The 25,433-nt window shown below is 41.1% G+C and overlaps 1 protein-coding gene and 1 non-coding gene across 2 annotated transcripts; one reads left to right on the forward strand and one right to left on the reverse strand.

The window, feature by feature from the left end:
• The first annotated feature begins 4,165 nt into the window (after positions 1-4,165).
• On the forward strand, positions 4,166-4,271 carry LOC122013161. Its single transcript, XR_006120497.1, has one exon. It is a non-coding gene; the product is annotated as a small nucleolar RNA R71 (small nucleolar RNA).
• A 14,100-nt stretch (positions 4,272-18,371) lies between these two features.
• Positions 18,372-22,057, reverse strand: LOC122009604 (monoacylglycerol lipase-like). The gene is made up of 7 exons (XM_042565821.1): positions 21,537-22,057; positions 20,302-20,340; positions 20,065-20,135; positions 19,743-19,807; positions 19,552-19,641; positions 19,230-19,322; positions 18,372-18,927 (listed from the first exon to the last, which is right to left on the reverse strand). The coding sequence occupies exons 1-7, from the start codon at positions 21,941-21,943 to the stop codon at positions 18,511-18,513; spliced, it is 1,182 nt and encodes a 393-aa protein (XP_042421755.1). The 5' UTR covers positions 21,944-22,057; the 3' UTR covers positions 18,372-18,510.
• Positions 22,058-25,433: the final 3,376 nt, after the last annotated feature.

Raw genomic sequence — 25,433 nt, forward strand, 5'->3', positions numbered from 1 at the left:
AAAGAACAATCGAATCACAAGTTTGAAAAACATAAGAAACACAAAATCAAAAACATAAATTCGATCTTCATCTAAATAAAAGGATGAACTAGTTATGATGTGGAAACTAATAACTAGTTATACCTTTTATAGCTTATAAACCTCAGGATCTTCTGTCATATTCCTCTTCTTATCTCAGACGTCGTGTGGGTGACGATCTATCAAGACGAGAATCCACCCAAGCTTCCTTCTTCTTCTTACAAGTTTCGGCCATCAAGAATCTTCTAGAGATGAAGAACTTTTGCCACTAACCAAGCTCCAAGGGATGCTAGGAAACAATGTCTCCTATCTCTTCTTCTTCTCCAAGCAAACTCCGGCCACCATGATCTCTCCAAGAAGATGATGTCGCCGGCCACTTAAGAAGAAGAATAGGGGAAGAGGAAGAAGAGAGGGCCGGCCACCACCAAGGAAGAGAGGAATAATAGAAGATATGTTGTATTAAGGTGAGGCACCTCTACCCTTTCTTTTATATTCCTTGGTATTGGCAAATAAGGAAAGTTTTAATAAAAATTTCCTTATTTTCTTTGCCATAGAAAGGAAAATTTAATTGATAAAAAAAAATTCCTTTTCTTCTATTAATGTGGCCGGCCACCTCTAATCCTCCAAATAATGAAAGTTTTAAACACAAAATTAAAACTTCCTAATTTGTTTCCAAAAATTTTTAAAATAAAAATTTCTCTTTAAAAATTCCGTTGGTTATAAAAGGAAACTTTATAAATTAAAATCTCTCTATTAAAATATGTGGATGATTACAATAAGGAAAGTTTTCTCCAAAATTAAAATCTTCCTTTCTATCTACAAATAAGGAAAGATATCAAACTTTTCTCTTAATCTTTTGTAGAAACTATAAAAGGAAATATTTAATTTTAAAACTCTCTTTTAAAATCATGAGGATGGTTACAAAAAAGAAAAGTTTTATCAAAAATTAAAATCTTCCTTTTAACTACAAATAAGGAAAGATATCAAGCCTTTCTCTTAATTTTTTGTAAAAAGTTATAAAAGGAAATATTTAAAATTTTAAAATTTCTTTTAAAATCATGGTTTCCACATAAGGAAAGATTAAAATCCCTTTTAATTTAATTATGGTTGTCCACCTAAGCTTGGGTTTAAGCTAGGGTCGGCCACCTACTTGACCCATCTAACCTTGGTTTGACCGGCCCTAGCTTGGGCTCTAAGCTAAGCTTGGCTGGCCACCTTACGGTGGGTAAGAAGGTGGGTATGGGTGGGTATAACAATTTGTAATTAAGAGGTTACGACAGGGACCGAGAGGAGGAATTGGTTTTGGTCTCTCGATGAACTTGAGCTTCCCGTATTCGCCTCGAACACCCAACTCGAGTTCATTGTTACGCTTCTGCAAGTACACGGATTCGTCGTCAGTAATAAAAATATCAATCCCACAGGGACTGGCTATAAGCACTAGCAATCGCTCACTTATGGTTAGCTAGACTACCAACCATCTTAATCAGGCTAAGGGAAAAGAAAGGTCGAGGGAGAGAATCGAGAGTCGCAAGGTCGAAATATTTACTTGGTGATGAGGAGTTCTAGGGGGTCGGTTTTGTCATGGTAGTATTGATGTGTCTCGGTTTGTCTTACTCTCACTGTCCTTATTCCTGCTATTGCCAAAAGCTAAGTAGGTATTCTCAAGCACCAGAATGGAGCAATGTCCTAAGAAGTCCTGTCACGGTTTACCCCTGTCACTAGGGCACCTCGGCAAATCTTGAGGGCATAACTCTAACTGGTAGATTAAGAATAGTGAGTAGAGCAAAGTCTGGTCTCTCGCTCCCTTGGGGAGAATCTTCCTTTCTCTCAAGGAGCTATCCTAGATGTCCGTGAACGGGTTACCCCTGTCACTAGGGTCCCTCGGGTGTACGATCTAGAGGTAATCCTCTATGAGACTGACAAGTTCTTCTCAATCAAAAGTAAGCAATTAACAATTGAAACAAAGCATGAAAGTTCATCCAACAAGTATAAACACAATTCGAGTTTTACATCAATCCGTACCATGACTACTCCCTAATCCCAAAACAAGGGATCTATTCCATGAATGCTAGAGAGATATCCGAAAACATAGTATAGACAAACATACAATTCTCAGCAAGTAAGAAGGAATATGCTTATCGGGTGTCGAAGAGTGGCCTTCGGATCTAACTCTCAGCTTCTGGAGTCGATGTGGTGGAGGAAGTTCATTGAATGGCAGTCCAAAGCGGCGTAGAATTGCTCCAAGATCTTTTTCTCCCTGATGGCTCGCCTCCCCCCGGCAAAAAGGGTTAAAACCCTTATATAGCCTTAGGATTTGGGCGCGGCGGCACATCCATGTAAGGGTGGCACGGTCGTGCCCTTCTCTGGTTCTGTGCGTGGCTGCACGACTGTGCAGGGTCGAACGACTGTGTAGCCCTTGGGCTCTGTCTCCTGGGGCATGACCGTGCAGGGGTGCATGACCATGCAAGTCTCCTTCTCTGCCTGGGGTGGCACGGTCGTGTGCTGATTGGCTGCTGTTTTGGTCGCACGGCCGTGCAAGATTACACGGCCGTGTGCTCTTCCTCTCCTGTTTTGCCACACGGTCGTGCAGGGTCACACATCAATGAGGGCTTGTGATTCTTCACATCAATAAGGGCTCCTGCCGTGGTGAGGAATGGTCTTCCAAGGATGATGGGTATTTTGGGGTCCTCCTTTATATCCATAATGATGAAGTCCGTGGGGATGACACAACCCCCCACTTCTACTGGCACATCTTCCACTATACCCATTGGGTATCTACATGAATAGTCAACCAACTGTAGTGTTATAGTAGTCTGTTTAATGCTCTGGAGTCCTAACTTCTTGCACAGAGAGTATGGGAGTAGGCTGACACTAGCTCCCAAATCGCAGAAGGCTCTCAGTATGACTTCAGAGCTAATTTTGTACGGTATGGAGAAACTTCCTGGATCCTGAAGTTTGGTGGGGGAATTCAACATAAAAAGAGCACTGTAGCCCTCTGTCAATGCTATGGTCTCGAAGTTGCCTTTTTGCCTTCTATTGGATAAAATTCCCTTTAAAAATTTTACGAACTTCGGCATCTAGTGCAGCGCATCTAACAGTGGTACCTCAACGCAAATTTCTTTAACCTTTTCCAAATATTGGTGAAACTCTTCATCCTTTTGGGATGCTATAAGCTTCTGAGGAAACAGGATCATCTGATTCTGTGGGGTAGTCTGACAAGGTTCTCTAATCTTTTTAGTACCCTCTTCTCCATCCCTGTTTGAGTCTGATTGGGCATTAGGAGAGTGAGTTCCTTTTCTGAGTCAAGCTCCATCTGAGTGATGATTTGAGGGTTTCCCACCGTATGTCCGCTCCGCAGATCAATGTGATTGCAATGTTCCACCGGATTTAAATCTGGTTTCCCTGGGAATGTACCCTGTGCTCTTGAGATGGACTGAGCTATCTGGGCTATCTGGCTGTCTTGCATCTTCTGGTGTTTTTCTGAGTTATCCCGCCTCTGAGTCAGTTATTTGATCTCGCTCCTCATCTCCTTTTGCTCCGAGAGAGCTTCCTCAAGCATCTTTTCAATCCTAGACAGCTGTGTAGGTTGCTATTGTTGATGAGTCTGCTGTCCAAGTTGGTAGGTCTGATGTGCAGGCCCCTGGTTCTGATTATTTCGGTATGAAAAGTTAGGGTGGTTCCTCCATCCAAGGTTGTATGTGTTGGAGTACGGATTATTTTGCCTCTGATTGTAGCCTGTTATTGCATCGCATTGCTCAAGCTAGTTTATCTATGCCTGCATTGGCCCAAGGGGCAAGTATCTTGAGCGTGGTCCGCACTTCCGCAGATGTCGCAAGCATAGACTATTGCATTAGCTGTGTTGCTACCCATGGCTTCAAATTTCTTAGTCAAGGCGTCCAACTTCGCAGACATGAGTGTGAATGCATCCACCTCAAATTTTCCTGACGCCTTCATCTGATTTCCTGAGAAAGCACCGCTAGATCTTTCAGATGCCCACTAATGGTGGTTTAATGCCCCATTTTCTATTATCTCTTCAGCTTCATCAAGACTTTTGTTCATCAGTGCTCCTCCTACCATAGAATCCAATGATACCTTCGTGTGATAATTTATTCCATTGTAGAAGGTGTGTAGAACCAGCCACTTTTCAAGGTCATGATGGGGGCACTGTCTCTGCATGCTCTTGAACCGGTCCCAGGCTTCAAATAGGGATTCTGAGTCTATCTGCTTGAAACTGGCAATCAGGTTCATCATATGGGCAGTTTTGCTTGGGGGGGTAGAACTTGTCTAAGAATTTCTGCTCACATTGCTCCCAAGACGATATGCTATCTACTGGTAGAGAATTCAGTCACTGCTTGGCCCTGTCTTTAAGAGAGAATCCGAAAAGAAGCAGTCTCACCGATTCTGGAGGAACCTCATTCACCTTCATCGTGCCACAAATTTCATAAAACAGCTCTAGATGATGATTCGGGTCTTCATGTGGCCCCCCCCCTCCGAATTGATTTCGCTGGACCATGTGGATTACTGCGAGCTTGATCTCAAAGTTGTCATCATCGATGGGTGGTCGGGTGATACTGGATTGGACCCCTCGTGCATATGGTGACGCATAATCTTTCAGTAGTTTATCGGCCATTCCTAAGGATTCTTTTGCTCCTTGGAAAGCTTTCTGTAAATTCCTTCTCCTCAGAAAGGTCCTGTCAATCTCTGGATCCAATGGTAGCAGCTGTCCTGAAAGGTTAGCTCTACGCATGCAGAAGAAAAGAGAACAAGATAGAAAATATAACAGCAAGAAATAAAAAAATGAATGCAGTAAGGAAGAAGAGTGAAAATATTTTATTAATAGTAGATTTTTTTTTATATGCAGAGAATAAAGAGAACAAAGCCTAGTCTAATCCAATATGACTTACCTAGTGTTATGGACGCAATCCCCGGCAACGGTGCCAAAAACTTATTACGCTTTCGCAAGTGCACGGATTCGTCATCAGTAATAAAAATATCGATCCCACAGGGACTGGCTATAAGCACTGACAATCGCTCACTTATGGTTAGCTAGACTACCAACGGTCTTGATCAAGCTAAGGGAAAAAAAAGGTCGAGGGAGAGAGTCAAGGTCGAAATATTCACTTGGTGATGAGGAGTTCTAGGGGGTCAGTTTCGTCATGGTAGTATTGATGTGTCTCGGTTTGTCTTACTCTCTCTATCCTTATTCTTGCTATTGCCGGAAGCTAAGTAGGTATTCTCAAGTGCCAGAATGGGGCAATGTCCTAAGAAGTCCTGTCTTGGTTTACCCCTATCACTAGGGCACCTCGGCAAATCTTGAGGACATAACTCTAACTGGTAGATTAAGAATAGTGAGTAGAGCTAAGCCTAGTCTCTCGATCCCTTGGGGAGAATCTGCCTTCCTCTCAAGGAGTTATCCTAGATGTCCGTGAACGGGTTACCCCTGTCACTAGGGTCCCTCGGATGTACGATCTAGAGGTAATCCTCTACGAGGCTGACAGGTTCTTCTCAATCAAAAGTAAGAAATTAACAATTGAAACAAAGCATGAAAGTTCATCCAACAAGTATAAATACAATTCGAGTTTTACATCAATCCGTACCAAGACTACTCCCTAATCCCAGAACAAAGGGATCTACTCCATGAATACTAGAGAGATATCCAAAAACATAGTATAGACAAACATACAATTCTCAGTAAGTAAGAAGGAATATGCTTATCAGGTGTCGAAAAGTGGCCTTCGGATCCAACTCTCAGCTTCTGGAGTCGATGTGGTGGTGGAAGTTCACTGAACGACGGTCCAAAGTGACGTAGAATTGCTCCAAGATCTTTTTCTCCCTGACGGCTCGCCTCCCCCTGGCAAAAAGGGTTAAAACCCTTATATAGCCTTAAGGTTTGGCCGTCGCGGCACGACCATGTAAGGGTGGCACAACCGTGCCCTTCTCCGGTTCTGTGCGTGGCTGCACAGTTGTGCAGGGTCGCACGACCATGTAGCCCTTGGGCTCTATCTCCTGGGGCACGGCCGTGCAGGGGCGCACAACCGTGCAAGTCTCCTTCTCTGCCTAGGGTGGCACGGTCGTGCAGGATTGCATGGACGTGTGCTGACTGGCTGCTGTTTTGGTCACACGGTCGTGAAGGATTTCACGGCCGTGTGCTCTTCCTCTCTTGTTTGGCAACACGACCGTGCAGGGTCGCACGACCGTGCAGGGTCGCACGACCATGTTGTCTGGTTGATTCTGGTGCATCAATACTCTCCGTTCAAGCTCCGAAAATCTTTTCTGTCAACATAAAACCAAACAAGGAGCAGATATCTGAACAAAACAATAGATATTATGAATACAAGATAAAAGATGCGATCATGTGAAGAATATATGTGCATAAGTCAAGTGAATGTGTGCTAAAACATGCGTAGAAGATCATAATATTTTTGCACATCATTCATCAATAATAACTCATACCACTAAAGAGTTATTATTGAACTACGGCACCAATCCCATATTACTATATGGGCTCCTCTTATCATGAGTGTGTTAATCTCCCTGTGTTTAAGATATAGAATGTCCACTAATTAAATAAGTTACTGACAACTCACTTAATTAATATCTATCTCCAAGTGTAGTACCACTCAACTTCATCATCATGTTGGACTAAGTCCACCTACAGGGTTTACATGACAATCCTTATGAGCTCCTCTTGTGAACATCATCAACCTACATTACTAGTGTTGGAGCAATCCCAATAGTCCAAGCGACAATATGTTTTGGTGTTTGGGCAAAGGGTTTAAGTTAGGTTCACCCTTGTATTTGATATGTGTATGTGAGTGTGCAGGTTTGCAGGATATACATGTGACTCAGGTTGACGGCTTTGGGTCCGCTGAAGGATAGAGCATCTGAGGAACCGTGGACAAGGCAGCAAAGACAAAGGCCGAGGGAAATGACTTCGAGGCATACGCGAAGGATGGTATTGGGGACGAGCCACGGGCTTGTATGCATCCGAGGGACGAGAGCCAAAAGAAATAGGCTTGAAGGCAAGAGGTCAAGGCTGCAAAGAAGCGTCAAATGAGTCACAAGGGTGAGGGTCCGAGTGCTGAGAGATTGTACTCGGGGGTAAAATCCTAGGTTTAGGGGGTTACTATAACAGTACTGTAGCAATTACTGTAGCAGTTACTATAGCAGTCGACTGGTGAAAATAGCAGTAGACTGATGTAGTTGACTGGGCAGTCGATTGGGAGCGAACATAATGCTTTTGTTCGCTCGACCAGTGTGGAGCAGTCGACTGCTAGTTTTAGTAGTCGACTGGTATTAAGCCGTTGGGATGTAACGGTCGAATTTCCACAGAGGGCAGTCGACTGCTAGTTTTAGCAGTCGACTGGTAGGTGGGGTTTTCAACCCATGGCCTATATAACCAAGGCTTGGAAGTTTGGTTATCCCTGACGAAATTAGTAGTGGTAAACCTTAATTAGTAGTCTACTAGTCTCAAGAGTCTTGGTTGTTGTTATGGTGAGGTTTCTCCACCCACAAGGAGCGACTTGAGATAGCCGGAATTTGCCGGGGGCTAATCCACTGATGGATAGGGATCGTCCACCTCAAGGACACGTCGTGGAGTAGGAGCCCTAATCTCCGAACCATGTTAAACGAACGTGTTAGCGGTTTGCATTTCCTTTCTTAGTTTTAGTCTTTGTATTTCTTTTAGTGTTTTGCTTGTTTGTTTTGTTTGTATTCCGCTGCGTAAGCTAACATGTGTAGGAAGCGAGTATTTGGGGGTGTCGTTTATCCAACTCCCCTTCAAGCTAGCCACCGATCCCCTTACAACTAAGACATAGTTTCATTCTATAATCAATAATACACCATATAAATAATAGCATTTCCCATCTTATCAGGCCTATTGATTTATCAAACTAAATCGCACCCTTTGAGAAATTAAAGAAATGAATATTGAGTATATGTGTCTGTTATTATATCATGATTAAGAGCACACACTTCCATAATAACAAAGGTCTTGTTCTTTTATGCAGTCAGTATAAAAAGAACTTATCTTAAATGGTCCTGCTCAATACACTCAGAGTGTACTAGTGTAATTTTATAGCTAAGATAAACTAATACCAAATTACACTACGACTATTCCAATGGTGTGTTCCTTTCCATCTTAGTCGTGAGCTACTGTTTATAATTTATAAGGAATTGATAACATGATCTTCTGTATGTGATACCACACACCATATTATCTACAATATAAATTAATTGAACAACTACACTTAGCATATAAATGTAGACATTTGACCAATGTGATTCTTTATTTCAAAATAAATGTTTACAAAAAGCTAGGCTTTTAGTATACACTCTAACAAGATATTGATTAACTGAGTTGTCAGTAACTCATTTAATTAACGGACATACGATATCTTAAACACAGGGAGATTAACACACTCATAATAAGAAGGAGCTCATATTATAATTTGGGATTGGTGTGGTAGTTCAATAATAACCCTTTAGTGGTATGAGTTATTATTGTTGGACTTGAGTTGCGTGTTCAGGGTGAATATGGGAAACCCAAGCCCATCGGGAGGCCTAAACCAATTCCTCCTCTAGGCCCCTGTTGTAGCCTCAATATATAAAGCCTCGCATCCACCTTTCCATAACCGAGTTTGGTTTAACTTAGTTCGGTTTAACTTAACTTGGTTAAATGTTCGGTTTAACTTAACTGGTTTGGTTTAACTTAACTGTTTGGTTTAACTTAAATTGGTTTGTTTTAACATAGTTTGTTTAGATTCTTTCTAAGCAAAATTTTTTTAATTTTTCTTTTCTTGTAACCAACAGCAAGTCTTTAAAAAGGAGTAGGATGTGGCCCCTAAAATCTAACTTTTGATTATTCCATAATTCCCTTCTCTCCTTGCGGTTGCCACCCCCTCTCCACCTCCTAGGGCCGGCGGCACAACCCCCTCTCCTCCTCCTTGTGGTCGACGCCCTTTCCCTCTCCTAGCTTAGGGTCGGCGCCCATTTCACCCTCCTCCTCCTTGCTTAGGGTCGGCCCCCTTATCCCCTCCTCCTCCTTGGTGGTCAGCGCCACTTTTTCATCTTGGTGGTCGGTGGCTTGAAGAAAGGGAAGAAGAGGAAGAAAAGCAAGAAGAGGAAGAAGAGAGAGGAGAGGAAGAGAAGGAAGAAGATTAGAAGGTGCCCCATCCTAGAGACTCCTTTTGTGGCCGGCGGTTTGGAAGAGAAGAAAAGAATGGTGGTGTTGTCTTGGTAGATCGTCGCCCACATGACGTCCAAGAAGAGGAGAGGAATACGGCAGAAGATTAAGAGGTCTTTAGCTACGAAAGGTACAACTAGTTCTTTAATTCCGCTGCGTAATTGGTTTTGTTTTCTTTGTGTCGATTTTGGATATCGATTTTGAATACCAACACAAGAGGCCAGCGATCTTGTACTTCAATCAATGTGTGCTTTGATCATTCAAGAACTTGCTTGATTGATCAAACACATGTCTGATCGAACGTGCGGGTTGCTAGGAATAGTTATGTACTTGTACAATTTTTTGTACGAGAAATTTAAACAGAACGAAATTCCAGCACCTTCACTCTTCTCCTATTTGATCTTGCAATTGATGAGATGCTTAACCAGCTCAGGGAAGGCGGTTACCTCCCCGCCACTCTGACAAGTAAGGTCATCAGTCGGGGCAAGCTGACTGAGTCATTGCCTAATGACACCTTAGATTACCTTGAGCGAGGTTGAGAGTTCTGCCTTTGTAAAATTTTGAAGTTTCAATGAATGTTTGTCCGTCCGGCTAAGTTTTATCTTCTTCTAGTATCTTAGTTTTTTCAACTCATCTTTCAAACATCGCATATAGTGGCCTCGTGATTCTTCCGATCGGCAATGACTAGTCTATATAGTCGATCGATCCATTCTATTTTCAGAGTTTGTATTTTGAAGAATAACCTCGAACGGTCACTGTATTTTGAAGACTTGGAGCTTTTGAGTAGCTCATGTTCGTAGTCGGTCGTTCATCATTCTTGAGTTATAAGATCGTCACTTGACCACTCATCAAGCTGAGGGTTTAAGGTCGTCGCTCGACCGTTGGGAAGGCGAGGGTTTAAGGTCGTCGGTCAACCATTGGTGAGGATGAGCGTTTAAGGTCATCGCTTGACCGTTGATGAAGACTAGGGTTTAAGGTTGCCGCTCGACCATTGATGAAGACTAGGGTTTAAGGTCACCTCTCAGTCATTGGAAAAGACCAGGGTTTAAGGTCGCCGCTCAACCGTTGGGGAAGACCAGGGTTTAAGGTCGCCACTCGACTGTTGGGGAAGACCAGAGTTTAAAGTCGTCACTCGACCGTTGATGAAGAGTAGGGTTTAAGGTCATCACTTGACCGTTGGGGAAGACCAGGGTTTAAGGTCGCCACTCAACTGTTGATGAAGACTAGGGTTTAAGGTCGCCGCTTGACCGTTGATGAAGACTAGGGTTTAATATCGCCGCTCGACTATTGATGAAGACTAGGGTTTAAGGTCGCCGCTTAACCGTTGGGGAAGACCAGGGTTTAAGGTCGCCGCTCGACCATTGATGAAGTCCATAGTTTAAGGTCGTCGCTCGATCGTTGATGAAGACTAGGGTTTAAGGTCGCCGCTCGACCGATGAAGATTAGGATTTAAGGTCACAGCTTGACCGTTGATCATGACTAGGGTTTAAGGTCGTCACTCGATCGTTGGTGAAGACATATCTCAAGAGTGGCATTCTTCGCTTTTATTCATATTTACCCTACGTTCAGGAAACATACAAAAATACATGTATTCACTCGTACACCTCTCATCTGGCCCTATAGGGTTGGAGATGATTCGTGCTCTACGGTAGCTCAAGCTGCCTTCTTCTTAGGTTGCAAATCGGTCGCGATGAAGGTGGTGGCCTCCGTCCGGCTTGGGTGAATTTGAACCTCCTTCTTTTTTTCGTAGACCAACCTAGTAGGCTTCTCAGTGACGGCGTTCACCTTCAAGCACGGATTCTTCTGAGCGCTCCTCGCTTCAGAATTGACCATCTCGACATAGCATCGTCGAGCGACCAACTAATCGCCTTTGACTTCGCCCACCCAATCATCCACGGGGAACTTTATCTTTTGGCAGTAGGTAGACACCATCGCTCGGAATTCATTGAGGTCGATCGACCCAATATGACATTGTAGGTCGACGGTGTATCCACCACTATGAAGTTTGTGGTCCTGGTCCTTCTCAGCGACTCTTCCCCAAGCGAGATGGCCAGTCGGGTCTGTCCAAGCGGCAGTACTTCGTTGCCTATGAAATCGTAGAGAGGGGTGGTCATAGGCAGCAGCTCATTTCGATCGATTTGCAATTGATTGAACTCTTTCTTGAAGATGATGTTCACCGAACTCCCTGTATCAACGAAAGTTTAGTGAATAGTATAATTAGCAATTACCGCTCGAATGATCAGCTCGTTGTCATGAGGGATCTCCACTCCCTCCAAATTGCTAAGGTTGAAGCTAATCTCAGGCCCTTCGACCTTCTCCCTGCTGCATCCCACGGCGTGGATCTCTAGTCGTTGAACGTATGACTTCTTGGCTCTGTTGGAGTCACCGTCGATTGACCCACCGGCGATCATGCCTATTTCTCCTCGGGTGGCGTTGCTTCTATTTTCTTCTTCTCGAGCAGAGGGTCTATTTCGCTCAGCTGGGACTCAGGAGGGATCAGCGTTATCCCTCCGCTAGTGTTGATGGTGTCACTCGGGCACCCTTCTTTCGTCCTCTCATTGCCTGGTAGATCATTGTCTATGTCGCCGATCGGGACTTAGAGATCGACAGCGGTATCCTCTCGGCACCGGTCAGCTATCAATCAGTATCAGATCGTAGCAATCGCGTGTGTTGTGCATCGTCGATTGGTGGAAGGAGCAGAACATTGGCGTCCATACCTTGCCTCTTGGTGTCTTCTGCCGACTGGAGGCCACATGCTGCATGGCATGTGTCCTGGCCTTCTGGTGTGGTCGCGCTCCCTATGCTCTTGGCCCTTTGGGAGGTTGGTGGCTTCTCGACGGTCCCCGCTCCTCGACCGGTGCTTCCTTTTTCCTCACCGCTTGGGCTTCCTCTACATTTATGTACTCATTGTCCTTCCTGAGCATGTGGTCGAAGTCCTTGGGCGGCTTCCTAATGAGCTATCGAAAGAACTCTCATTCCACCAGCCCTTGAGTGAAGGTGTTCATCATCATCTCGGATGAGACCGAGGGGATATCCATGGCCACTTGATTGAAACGCCTAATGTAGGCTCAGAGCGCTTCTTTCGATCCTTGCTTCAAGGAGAAGAGGTTGGCGCTCGTCTTCTGATAGCCTCGATTGCTGGCAAAATGGTGCAGGAATATAGATCAGAAGTCCTTAAAGCTGCATATGGATCTGTCCGGCAGTCTTTGGAACTAGCACTGCGCCGAGCCAGAGAGAGTAGTGAGAAAGACTCGACACTTCACCCCATCTGTGTACTGGTGCAGCGTAGCAGCGTTATCAAACTTATCCAGATGAGCATCTGGATCGATCGTTCCATTGTATTCCCCGATCGCTAGTGGGGTATAGTGCTTGGGTAGAGGGTCACACAAGATCTCTTGAGAGAACTGCAGGTTGATCCGTTCGGGTGAAGCGTGGCTTCTAGGCGCCTTTCCTTTTCGGACATCCTGAACGGGAGCGTCGTCCGAGGATAATCCTCGTTCTTGGTTCACTTGGGTTATTTCTGAGGGGGTTTGGAACAAGGCGCAGTGAAAGGGGATGGATGCAGGCGGCGCTTCCCCCTATGTGTCGATCAACCCTCTGTTCTACCCCCATATGGAAACTTGTTCTGGTCGATCTTCTAATCCTGCTCGCCCTCTTGCTGCCGATGTCGCCGGATGCTACATTTGTCGATCTGTTAGTGTCTGCTGTTGTTGCTGCTTGAACAACTTCGCCGCTCGGGCTTGCACGAGCATGTCGAGCTCCACTTTGGTGAGCGTCATGGTGGTGAGTCATCCAACGCCCTCCATCTTTTCAACTTAGATGCAGGTTAAGTTCCCACGGACGGCGCCAAATATGATCCTATCCGAAAGTTGATGAGATGGAAAGTTGGGGATGTGGCGCTCCCGCTGATCGCCTGTAGACTTCGCTCCGTACTATAACACAGATGACGTTAGTGTCGACCTAGGGAAGGGGTTGTTGGGGTTGCAAGGTTGCAAACATAGTCCCATATTGGAAACACATGGGAAAGATCATGGGTTTATAAGAGAAAAGATATCTCTATTGGCATGAGGCCTTTTGGGGAGAGCCCAAGAGCAAAACCATGAGGGCTTAGGCCCAAAGTGGACAATATCATGCAATTGTGGAGATATCTAAATTCTTTTCGATCCTATAATTGGTATCAGAGCCCGGACTGCCAGAAGGTTTAACCGCCGACTGTGCATAAGAGCTATGGTATGATTGAGCCATGTGGGTACAATATTGACCTCGAACAAAGAAAGTGGGGGCTCCTATATTCGGATCAAGAGGACCAGACACCAGGCAGGAAGTCCTAGTTGCGACTAGGCAAGGAAGTCCTAGTAGGTCGGGTGGACCGAGGGGCAGGAAGACCTGGTGGGTCGAGGATCGGACATGGGAAGCCTATGGTCCTTTGTTTGAGGGGGGGATTGTTGGGGTTGCAAGGTTGCAAACATAGTCCCATATTGGAAACACATGGGAAAGATCATGGGTTTATAAGAGAAAAGATATCTCTATTGGCATGAGGCCTTTTGGGGAGAGCCCAAGAGAAAAACCATGAGGGCTTAGGCCCAAAGTGGACAATATCATGCAATTGTGGAGATATCTAAATTCTTTTCGATCCTACAGGGGTCCCCAGCGTTGGCCCTCTGATGCTCAAGTCAATCACCGACGATGATGTAGAAGGCGGAGCAACAACAAGAATGAATAGTGTACCACGAATAGTGTCTATTGCGTAACTCCGCCGATGCTTGGACCCCCCTTTATATAGAGCTCCTGTAGCGCGTGTGCATGCTCTCCAAGACGAGCACGCTTCCTAAAGTTTCCCCTGAAAAGACTTGTAAGTAAAGTGTCCCTGACACAATACTTTAACAAGCCGAGCATATATCTTATGTGACAGTGGAAACTTCCGTCATACGATCTTCTGGTTGGTCATGCCCGATGTCAACGGCACTAACTCCCAAAAGAATATCGAGGGATAACACAGCAAGGTAGTTGTTAGGTCGAGTGGGATAGCCGCTTGGCCAGGACTTCGCTGTTCCTGTGTACCACCCGCTCGGCCAGGACTTCGTTGTATGTGTCACGTCCACTCAGCCGAAACTCCCCTGTGCTTGTGTCATGCCCGATCGGCTGAAGTTCCGCTCTACCAGTGTCGAGTCCTGCTGCCTGGCCGAGCGGGGTAGCTGCTCGGCCCAGCTTCTACATATCGTCTCCTCCTCCGTCCGACGTCTAATACTCCATTGAACATCGGTCATTTGACACCTCCCCGTGTCAAAGGCAAGATCGGACCGGAACCTTCTCCTCCCGGTCGGGGCATGATCGTCCGACCGGCCGATGATATCTGAGCGTTGACCTGATCACCCGACCGACTGATGATATTTGAGCGTTAACCGCCTTGAGTTTGACCTCCATTGTGGTAGCTATCTCCTGCAGGATGGGCCCCTCCTTATTACCACATCACCCACCATTTACTGAATCTATTGGAAGCTAAATTTGAATTCATGAGTTGAATTCCGTATTAGACATTAGATGTGTCTAGATCAAAATCTGTATGATGTTAAATTTGAGAAAATCATGCGCTCTTTTTAGTAAAATGAATAACATCATAGCATGTGATTCGTACCACATGTGTTATAACAGTAATAAGGGTAGAAGGAGAATAGATCTCTATTTCTCTACTATGTGAGATCTTTGAGATTATAAGTTAATCTCAGTTTTTCCCTAAGTGACTATTTAGCTGTTTACTTGAAGTTTTAATCAATGACTGCTACTTTAATATATATTCTATGGCTATGTATGATTCGATTTATAGAGCATAATTAGGAAAGTGACTGATTAGAATGAATAGATTTTAGCTAAAAAGGAAGATTAAATCAATTTACATCTTTTGATGTTATTCACTGGTCAACTCATTTCTGTTATGTATAGAAATGATTGTGAATGTTAAATATGGACCATGCTCTTAATATAATAGTTATTATAAGGGATTAGATATATTCATATTGATGTATATAAAATTATTTAATCTGGGTAAATAGCAAGACATGAATATCCCAAGACAATGATTGTGTGCCACCAAGAAATTGGATGTTTCTTGGATAACGAATATGTACCACCAGGTAGGGGTGTCAATTCGGGTGGGTCGGGTTGGGTTGGGTCGGGTTCAGTTTTTTTTTTTAACCCAACCCGAACCCGAGTTCAACCCAAAACACCTCAACCCGAACCCGACCAACCCGATCAATCCGAACCCAACCCATATAACCCAAAAATCCTATTCAAAACGACTTTTTTGGGCTATTTTTCCTATAATTCTTCACTTTTATCTCAATACTCTATCATTATCATACAAACATGATATTAATTAATATACATAAAAACATTTAAATTTTTAAAATAAAATTTGATTTAACCCCATAAAACCCTATATTTAAGTCAACCCGGGTCAACCCGACCCAACCCGAAACTTTTTTACTCTCCAACCGTCCAACCCGAACCCGAAAATGTCCAACCCGAACTTGATTTTTTTTAGGTCGACTCGGGTTGGGTCGTCAGGTCGGATTCTTTTTTGACACCCCTACCACCAGGAGAGAGGCTATGTGTCACTTTGTTAGCATTGATCACTCAAAAAATGGCTATGTTAGGTATAAGAATTTTCTTAGCGACTATCGCTCAATGTGCTTGCTGTTGCACGAATCATTTTCTCTAAGTATGGATTAGATGTTCTAATTTAGTCTTTGTGACTAAACTCTTATATAGTCTACGTGACTTATTTAGTCTTTGTGACTAACTAGTATTAGTGATTAACTAGTCTTAGTGACTTACCTTGGATGAGTGGGAGATGTAGAAAATGAGAACGTTGGCATGCCCATGTTGTCCACTTTCTCAAGGATAAAATGTCTCTTTTACTTCTAGGATAATGCCCATTATAAAAGGAGCATCCAAAGGTGATTCAAGGAGTTGAGAACGTGAGATTCATTTTCATCGTGGAAAAAGAACATCTGAGGCTATAGGATTTGATTTATAGATTTATAAAAGGACTTTCTAATTTCATATCTGTAATCGCTCTTCTGGCAACAAGAGACGGTTTCCTCCCTCCAACATTCTCTCCTCTACAAATTCTGTCACAACGAGGTATGATTTAATTATTTAGTACAGTTCTTTTATATTTCCTACAGGATAATGTCCTTGAGCTCGATCTATGGAAACTTCGGAAATCAAATGCGCACTTCACTTCATTTAATTGTGAGAGAAATAAAAAGAAATCATGAAGCATCCCAAAAAAATGTCGACAAAATGATGAATTTTAGAGATGTGTAGTTGTGTATAGCATAGCGAGCAGAGAACCCACAAAAAGGGTACTCGTTTTCTGTGCTACAATTTTTGATCTGTGATCTTATTCTTTTAGCAGCAGGGGCGGATCCAGGATTTTAGATTTGAGGGGGCCTAATTAATACGTCTCCTGACTATGTGATGACTTGCTCGAAAGCATCGTCATAGGCCAGCGTGATTGGATGGTCAACGACTGGCAACCTAAACTCTTTCTTCACCTTGGGGGTTTTAGGGTTGGGGGTCGGGTTGATGCATCTCCTAAATGTGCAATGATTTGCTCCATGAAAGTGTCATCACAGAGCGTGATCCATGGTTTGCAAGAACAATCTTGGTGTCATCTCAAACTCTACCGTTCCAATTTCAATATTGTTTCACGGAACGATCACAACACGGATTTATAAAATAAATAAATAAAATTTATTGTATAATTTTTTATTAGAATGAATTTAATAATTAAATAATTAATAATAATAATAATTAGTTAAGGACTTGCAGAATAAATAAATTTAAATATATAAAATTTATTTAGGAATTTTTAGATTTTAAAATAGATTTTCTATAATATTTTAGAAGATAATTTATGTTAAAATTTAATTAAGTTATTTAAATTGAGAATTAATCAAAATCTAACCTAAACTAACGAACTCCCAATTAACTACCCTATGTTTTTTTTCTTACGCCGTCTTCCCTTTTCGCACGTCTTGGTCATTGCCACCAAAGTCCAAACCACTTCCTTCCTTAGTTCTTTCTCAGCTTTTCACCTCCCCACCCCCACTGCTTCTCCGCCATGATATATCGCTAGAAAAGTTACTACCGCCGCCGTGATCTTCCGCCGGACAAGATGCTGCCGTGAGGCTTAGAACGTTATATACAAGAAATTTGACACGGCTCATGCCATTTCAGGCGTTTCGCATCCGTTTTGACGAATTATATCATGATCAACTGGTCGGGCAAGAGATAGCCTAAACTTTTTCCCCACCCTGCCACTGTTAGCAGGATTTGGAATGGATTTGGCTCAACTTTTCTCATCTCCAAAAACCCCAAAGCTGTGGAAAAATGAAGACGGAAGAAGAAGAAATATCTTGGAGCCGCCTCGCAATCCGTCGAGCTCGTGTTGCTCGTGCTCGCGAGGTTGAAGAAAGGGAAGACACGAGGATAGTGGTCTGTGTTGATACAGAGAGGTAGCTCATGGAGTTGAGGCAGAATTACAGCGGAGAACAGATGGCTGATTCCGTCCTATTTTGTGGGGATGAAAATATACTTCAAAATGAATCCATGGATAATTTCATCAATCGTCCATCCATTATTTTAGTTATTTTAGAAGAGGTAAATAAGATAAAGGACGAATAATCCATCTTTTTTTAAGTAAATAGCGAAACACTTTTTTTACGAAAAACTTTCCTTTCTCTCACCCATCTCCATCTGAGTAAACAGGGTATGACTATTTATACAAAAGGAATGAATTTAGATCAAGTTAGATATTCTGATGTGCCGCATTTATGATTAACGAAAAAAGTGATTCTGCTAACAAAATAGAAAGTGTATTTATATATTTGTTTAATAAATTCTTTAAAATATTAAACATATATGTTAAAATTAGCAATTTATCTTTTATATATATATATATATATATATATATATATATATATATATATATATATATGTTCATCAGATTTTCTATATAAATTATATTAAAGAAATTGAAATTATGAATTAGGTAGCCAGGCGATCGAGCATTTCTCTTTTAGGCACCATAAACATAAACAAAACTTTTCAAGCCACAAAACACAAACGAGCATTAAACCAATTAATAAATAGATAAATAAAAGAAAACGAACAATAGAACCGTCTATGGCTCATATTATTTGGACAAGAAGTTGAGTTGAAACGTAATCGTCGGATAAGAAAGCATTGAAAGACTATATTTACAACTTAACGAAATACCTGGCAATGAACAACGAGCATAATTACAACTGCTTCTGTTGCAGCCTCTTGAGCATCCAATTGATTATGTCTGCTCCAATTTCATCACGCTCTGGCTCAAACAGAAGGTCATGTAAGAAGCCCTCATAGAGCTTTATATTCTTGTGTTTAGATGAAGCAAGGTTGTACAAATCCTGCGATGCCAATGGATCGGTGACCCGGTCAGCAGTCCCATGCAGCACCAAAAAAGGCAGGGTGATGTACTTGAGATTTTGCATCAGATAAGAGGTTATGCGTAGGATCTCATGGCCGGTCCGAACTCTGATCGGTCCAGTGTAAACTAGAGGATCTGAGTACTTGGCCAACATAGCTGCTGGGTCTCTTGATACTGGGATTCCCTTTTTGTTAGCCCCCTTGAATTGGAATTTCGGTAGTACAATAGAGATGAAGGGTGCCACAGTCTACAGCACGTTAGAAAACAACTCACATGAGAGATGAGCTATTGGGATAAGGGCACGAAAGAATACTATCAAAAGTTTCTAGTTATGAAGTTTCTAAGCGTCAAATATGGCTTTGACACGAGTCTTTGGGTTTTTTAGTAGCACAGCTACAGAAACTCGAGCATCATTCATTGAGATATGGTAACACTACTTAGCTACTTAAGCAAATGAAATCTTACACCATATATACCTATCAATGGACTCAAAGATAGACAGTAATATCTTGCAGCTTACCAAAATAGACTATAAGAAGGAGCAATTACCCTAACTATTGGATGAGCAGGCTTTACACGAATAGCTGGAGATGTCAATATGATCCCCTCCACCAAAGTCTCGATATGAGGAAAAGTAGCGGCCTGTCATGCAACCCATGTTATTAGAGAGACAAATAAAGGAAAAACTAAACTGAAGGGGCCTTCAGGAAGAAACTGCATGAAGGCGCCCAAGAAAAGCTGGAAGATCCGGTTGATTTAATAACAACTATTTACTTGCAAACGGCTGCCATTAAATCAACTCTGAATTGTGCTAAAGGAGATTGACATTAGTAAGTTGGGATGTAGGCTATTTTTCCACAAATGACTTTACCTTCAGAACCACTGCTCCACCAGTGGAGTGACCAAAAAGGAAGCAGGGTGTATCAGGATTCTGAGATTTGATCTTTTCTAGGAATTTTCCCTAGAATATGCAAAAAGGAAATTCTAATAAGCATGATCCAGAATATGACTGATTCATAAACATGAAAAATAATAATCTCTAACAAAAAAAAGTTAACATACTGTGTCTTCAACAACATGATCTAGTGAAGGTACATATCCATGCAATCCATCACTCCCACCATGGCCTGTTGAAGATTCTAAAAGAGTTATGAGAGAATCATGCAGATCATAGGAATGCAAAAAACTTGATACCATTTGATTTTCCTGAATTTCTTGTAGTAAACTATACATTTTTATTGCAACCTAAGGTTTTTTGAACAGTAGGCTCTATTGAGGTAGTAGTGAAAACATTAAATAGAGACTATTATTCTAGATTTAGGATACAAACAAACACAATTTTTTTAAAAAAGAAAAAAAAAACTAGAAAGAAAAACCGATGCACCTATCCAATCCATTGCATATACTCCAAAGTTGCATGCCATTAGCTGCTTAGCAAAGTGAGCATATCTTCCACTGGAAAAATGACAGTTCTGTTATTCAACGATATTCTCAATATAGTGACAAAAAGAAAAATCCCAATGACTATCAACAAGTCATTGGGAACAAAGAAAGGATAGTGTGGTAGTAAGATATAGTTGGAATATGCTAGCAGTATAAACACATCAAGTCGGAGCCATACCTATGTTCATTAAGCCCATGTATTATCAACATTATACCCCTGAAATTGTAAGAAGAAACAAATCCTAATTAGACATCATGATAATTGACCATGCAACAGCTTGAATAAAAATGTCACGAGCCATTCCAATGTACAAATTGCTAGATTCTTATAGGATTTGTTTTTTTAAAAAAAAAATACTTGTAATCAACCAATCAAGATGCAAGATGCAATTTCATCCATCAAATCTAATCACAATAGGAATTTTTGTTAATAATGCCTACAGGGGAAAAGAACCATACATCTATTACTACCAAAATTAAGTGATTTTCGCATTAGAGAAGCAGCATATTTGATTCTTTAAGCTAGCCTTAACTTCTGACCTGGTTGAGTCCTGATAATTTTGGTCAGTCTAACTAACTCAAAATTGTGTGTGCGCGCATGTAGGAGGGAAGAAATCTTATCTTATTAATTTGACCTAACAGGATGAAATCCAACAAGAAAGGTCTGAAAGATAAAAGAGAGAAAAAAAAAGTAGCCTTTATCTGAATTTTTGGGGAGAACTAGCCTGCCTTAAGCATTACAGTGAAGAACAACTAATTGGATCATGGCATACAAAAGAAGATTGGATTCATCCAAGTGCTACAGGAAATAGTCAAAAGAAGCAAAATATAACACAAGCCGTGGTAGAAAATTGTTTCTGGATTTGTGACCGTAGTAAAACTTAACTAAAATACCATTTCCAGCCAAATGAACAAACAACTGGAAACAATGAATTTAATCAAGACTTCATTTGAAAACTAAGATTTTTTTTTATTTATAGCATCATAAGGATTAACTGATCTTAGACAAAACGATTAAAATAATCCTAAATTTTATTCACATGAGATAACAATATATCTATAAGTTATAAGATTTAACTCCCCAAATTTTGTTACGTAAAGGTTAAAAAGTTGAAAGTTAGTTCAAAAATCTATTAGGAAGAAGACCAGAAGTTTCATGAATTTGACAATTATAAAACAAACAATATGGTCAAACTATACATTCAAGGAAGATAAAGACCAACATTTTTCTGTACATCCTGCAATCTAAATCTATTGAAATTCCCTCGAGCAAAGTGAATCATCAAGCATAGCGCAAGAGGCGATATTGCATTTTGAAAATCACAAACATGGATTATCGACGTAGACAATCCAAAGCCGCGAAATCCATCAGAACCCTAATTTTCGCCCACAGAATCGGATCGAAACCCTCACCTCAAATCTCCCGACATCGGCATCCACGATCGGCAGAAGAGCGCCCTTCTCCTCGTTCCCTCGAACACGGACGTCTCCCCGCGCCACATCATCTCCTCCGACGGGGAAACCATCTCCACCCCCTCGGCGATCTCCCGCCGCCGCCGCACGTCCTCCTCCTCCGCGGCCATCGACCACCGGCCCTTGACCGTCTTCCGCCGAGGAGAACTCGCCGCCGCCGTGCGAGATGAGATGGGATTACGTCGGAGAATAAGGAGGAGGAACCACGTGGCGAGAGAATGCAACAAAAGGACCACGCGTAGGAGCGATGCCAGCGATGGCACGGACCTCCTCATGTTCCTGAAGACGGGGATAATACGGCCGCTGGCGCCGGAAGTCAGCTCCTCCACCCGCGCGGCCCTCTCCATGGCTCCTCTTCGCCCTCTCCTCTTCGCCTTCTCCTCTTCCTTCTTCGCCTCCGGGTTGGCTTTGCCTCTCTCTCTCTCCTTTTTCGATTTGGTTGGGCGGCTTCGAGAAGGGTCGGCGTATATAGACTCTCTTCCCCGCGATTCGCCTATCCTTTTTTTCATTTCATTTCACTTCATTTCATTTCATTTCATGGACTATTCGGGCTTTTGACGGTTGCGTTAAAAACTCACTCGTTACGTTTCGCGGTACATGGGAGAAGGCTTGTACACGTCGAAACTATCAAATTAATAAAGGGGAATAAAAGCATATATCCCATTGTGCTTCTTTCCTTAGCCAAAACTTGCACGAATCTATTAGATGATGTCATTGCATTCAATTGTTAATCTGTTTCGTAGTTTTGCTCCGCGTAATTGTAGATGAGTGTCGCCGAGCCTTCCAAAGACCCACATGGAAACACATAACTGAAATTAATAGATAACTATTTTGGTTAAATTTTGGAGTATAAAAATATGTTTAAATATATAATAGAATTTAGAAAGGAAAAAAAAAAGTTTGGTTGGTGCGAGTGAGTGCATTTATTCAATTCTTAAATGTGGAGTTGGATTTCGGAGCTAATATACTATTATTATTCCATGACGCGTTCTTGTTGGTGTGGCCACGAGTTTAGTCCACTGGTCGGTGCGACTGACTTCATTTGGCGGTGATGCATCTATGATTCTATGAACCGATCCAATTAAGTTGCAAGTCGCGATCAGGAGGATTATGATTTATGGACGTTGAACTTTGAACCCATAATTAATAGGAAGAAAATGACCGTAAAGGAAAGGTAGTAGTCAGCGTCTCCCTCTCTCTTTTCATCGCAGCGAACAGCATGCCGTTGTGGCTCAATTTATTGGCAAAGGGGTGGGACAATATTAAATGATGGGAATAAATTATTGCCGTCACATATTTCATGTGATTTCCAAGCAGATTTGCCATCAGATTTGTTCGCGAATCATTGTAACAAAAGATAACGTTTGTCCCTCGATAATTGATCCTAAATTTATACCCTCTAGTTTAACATCCCATTAAGAATAGGATCGTTATGAATATAATCAAAGTCTCGTAAAATACATTAAAAAAGTTATAAATTTTAAAAATGGAAGATATCTCCAAACGAGGGTTTTAAGATAGAGTCCAAGAATAAATTTATATGAACTTAGGTCTAAAGTGTATAATATCGTATTATTGTAAAGATATGTTAATTCTTTTAATCCTAATAAATAATATCAGAGTGGTTCAGATCGAGCCAGGTAGATGGAATAGCGACCTTGAATGAAAGAGATGGGGGTTCCTAGAGGAGTGAACTTTAAGCGAAAAGTCTAAGCAAGTCAAGAGTAACTGAATGCTTGATAAATTCTTGACAAAAATCCTAGAGAAGTGAACCCTAAGGGATGAAAAACTTAAGGGCCTACTTGGTTAGAGGGAGTTGACCACAGGAAAGGGTATGAGAATCAATTGATGTGTTTGGTGAGTGAGATTATTTACTGAACAGTAAATTATATAAACTAGTCTATGAGTTTTCTTCAATCCGTGATAAAATTGGGAGGGATGAAAAAAATTACTGTTCATTCCTCTCGATTTAGCATGTCTTCTTTTTTACTTTCCCTCCCTTTCTTTTTTCAACCCTATAATATCTTCTTCTCCCATCCAAATCAACTATACCCTCATTTCTGATATCTCAAGCTTCCAAATCCTCTGCACCCTCAAGCTTCTTGTCTCAAAAATCCTCCCACCAACATACACTACTTTTCCTCTCTTTTCTTTTTCTGCCCTAAATATCTTCTTCTCCAATCCAAATCAATCGTACCCTCGTTCTTGATATCTCAAGCTAGCCTTCAAATCCTCTGCACTTGCATATGTCCTGTTTATGCTTATGAATTCATAAGTAAGAAATTGTTCTAAGATTGTTGAGAGTACAATATGATGTGTTATTAACTATAACTTTGTGTTTTTGTTGATTACTCCATGGAGTTGTCTTATTTTTTTGTAAGAATTTGATTATGATGATGGTTTTTTAGCCTAAAACTATGATATATATCTATAAAGGGATTATGTTTATTCTGGTTTTATGTGGAAAAGGAAAAAAAAGTAAGAAAAAAATAGGACAAACATGATTTCCTGCCATATATAAGAAGATGTATCCTGAGGAATTTGTTTGTAATATATAATGCTCATTGTTTGTTTCTTGTTTTAAAAATGGTAACCAATTTGTTTGTTACTAGTGATGCTTGCACTACCTTCCAATCCTTAAATTATAATTACTTGTCAGATTTTTTTATGTAGATCAAATGGCTCACCTTCCTATTATCGAACAACGACGAAAACTTCAACAAATAACAAACAATATGTTGGTCTTGTTATTTGCTCTATATTATGTGCTCATTTGTTCATACCTTTGAGATAATATTCGTCATATCAAAACAAAAGAAGAAAAAGAGTCGAACGAATGAGATTGATGAGTAGATTGACAATGAATTGTGATTCTGCTTGCATTAGTCATCTTCTCATGGATAGGACAACTTTTAGGATACTATGTGATATGAAGTAGACATTGGAGGACTAATGTAATATCCTAAACCAATTGCTTTAATTAAAAATATTTATTTATTTAGTTCAGAATTAATTAGAATGAAGTTTTAATTTAAGTGACTAACTTTAATTATGTTTAATCAAATAAGTTATAGTATATCTAAACTTAAATAAATTGCATGTCTTAAATATTCATAAATTTATAAAAATTAATGACTAGGTAATATAAATTATAAATTTGTATAACTTAGATATGTATAAAATAAATACATGAATCTTTCAAATGATAAAAGGAAATATACATATAGTTATTTGATACCAAATATAAGGTACCTAATCTAGAAGGCTCGGCTAAGGTAAATTGGAAATAAATATATGACATGGCTAATTTAGATACGGGTAGGAATTAAAATATATGATAATGAATTATTTGATTCTCGGATAAAATAGAATTGGAAATAAATTTATACATGGCTTAGTGTGTGTAAAGGATTTAGCAAGTTTAAAATTTATATGATGTGTGAACATAAATTTTATTGCATATAAATTTTATGCAAAAAATTTAATTAAGAAATATACACATGTGTGTGTATATATACATATATAATTCTAAGATAAATATGTAGATCCAAATGTCATATTTATCTTGTAAAATTAAATTGGGAAATGATAAGACATCTAAAGTATATATATATAATAATAAGACATCTAAAGTGTATATATATATATATATATATATATATATATATATATATATATATAGCAAATTTACTTAAAGTATAAATTAAAAATACGCATTCATTAGTTGGTGCCACCAAAATATATGTGCACCCTTAGAGAACCTCTACCACCTCCCCCCCCCCCCCCCCCCCCCCCCCCCCCCCCCCCCCCCCCCCCCCCCCCCCCCCCCCCCCCCCC

Source organism: Zingiber officinale, chromosome 8A (genome assembly GCF_018446385.1).
Source record: "Zingiber officinale cultivar Zhangliang chromosome 8A, Zo_v1.1, whole genome shotgun sequence".
In the NCBI taxonomy this organism is placed as follows: Eukaryota; Viridiplantae; Streptophyta; class Magnoliopsida; order Zingiberales; family Zingiberaceae; genus Zingiber; species Zingiber officinale.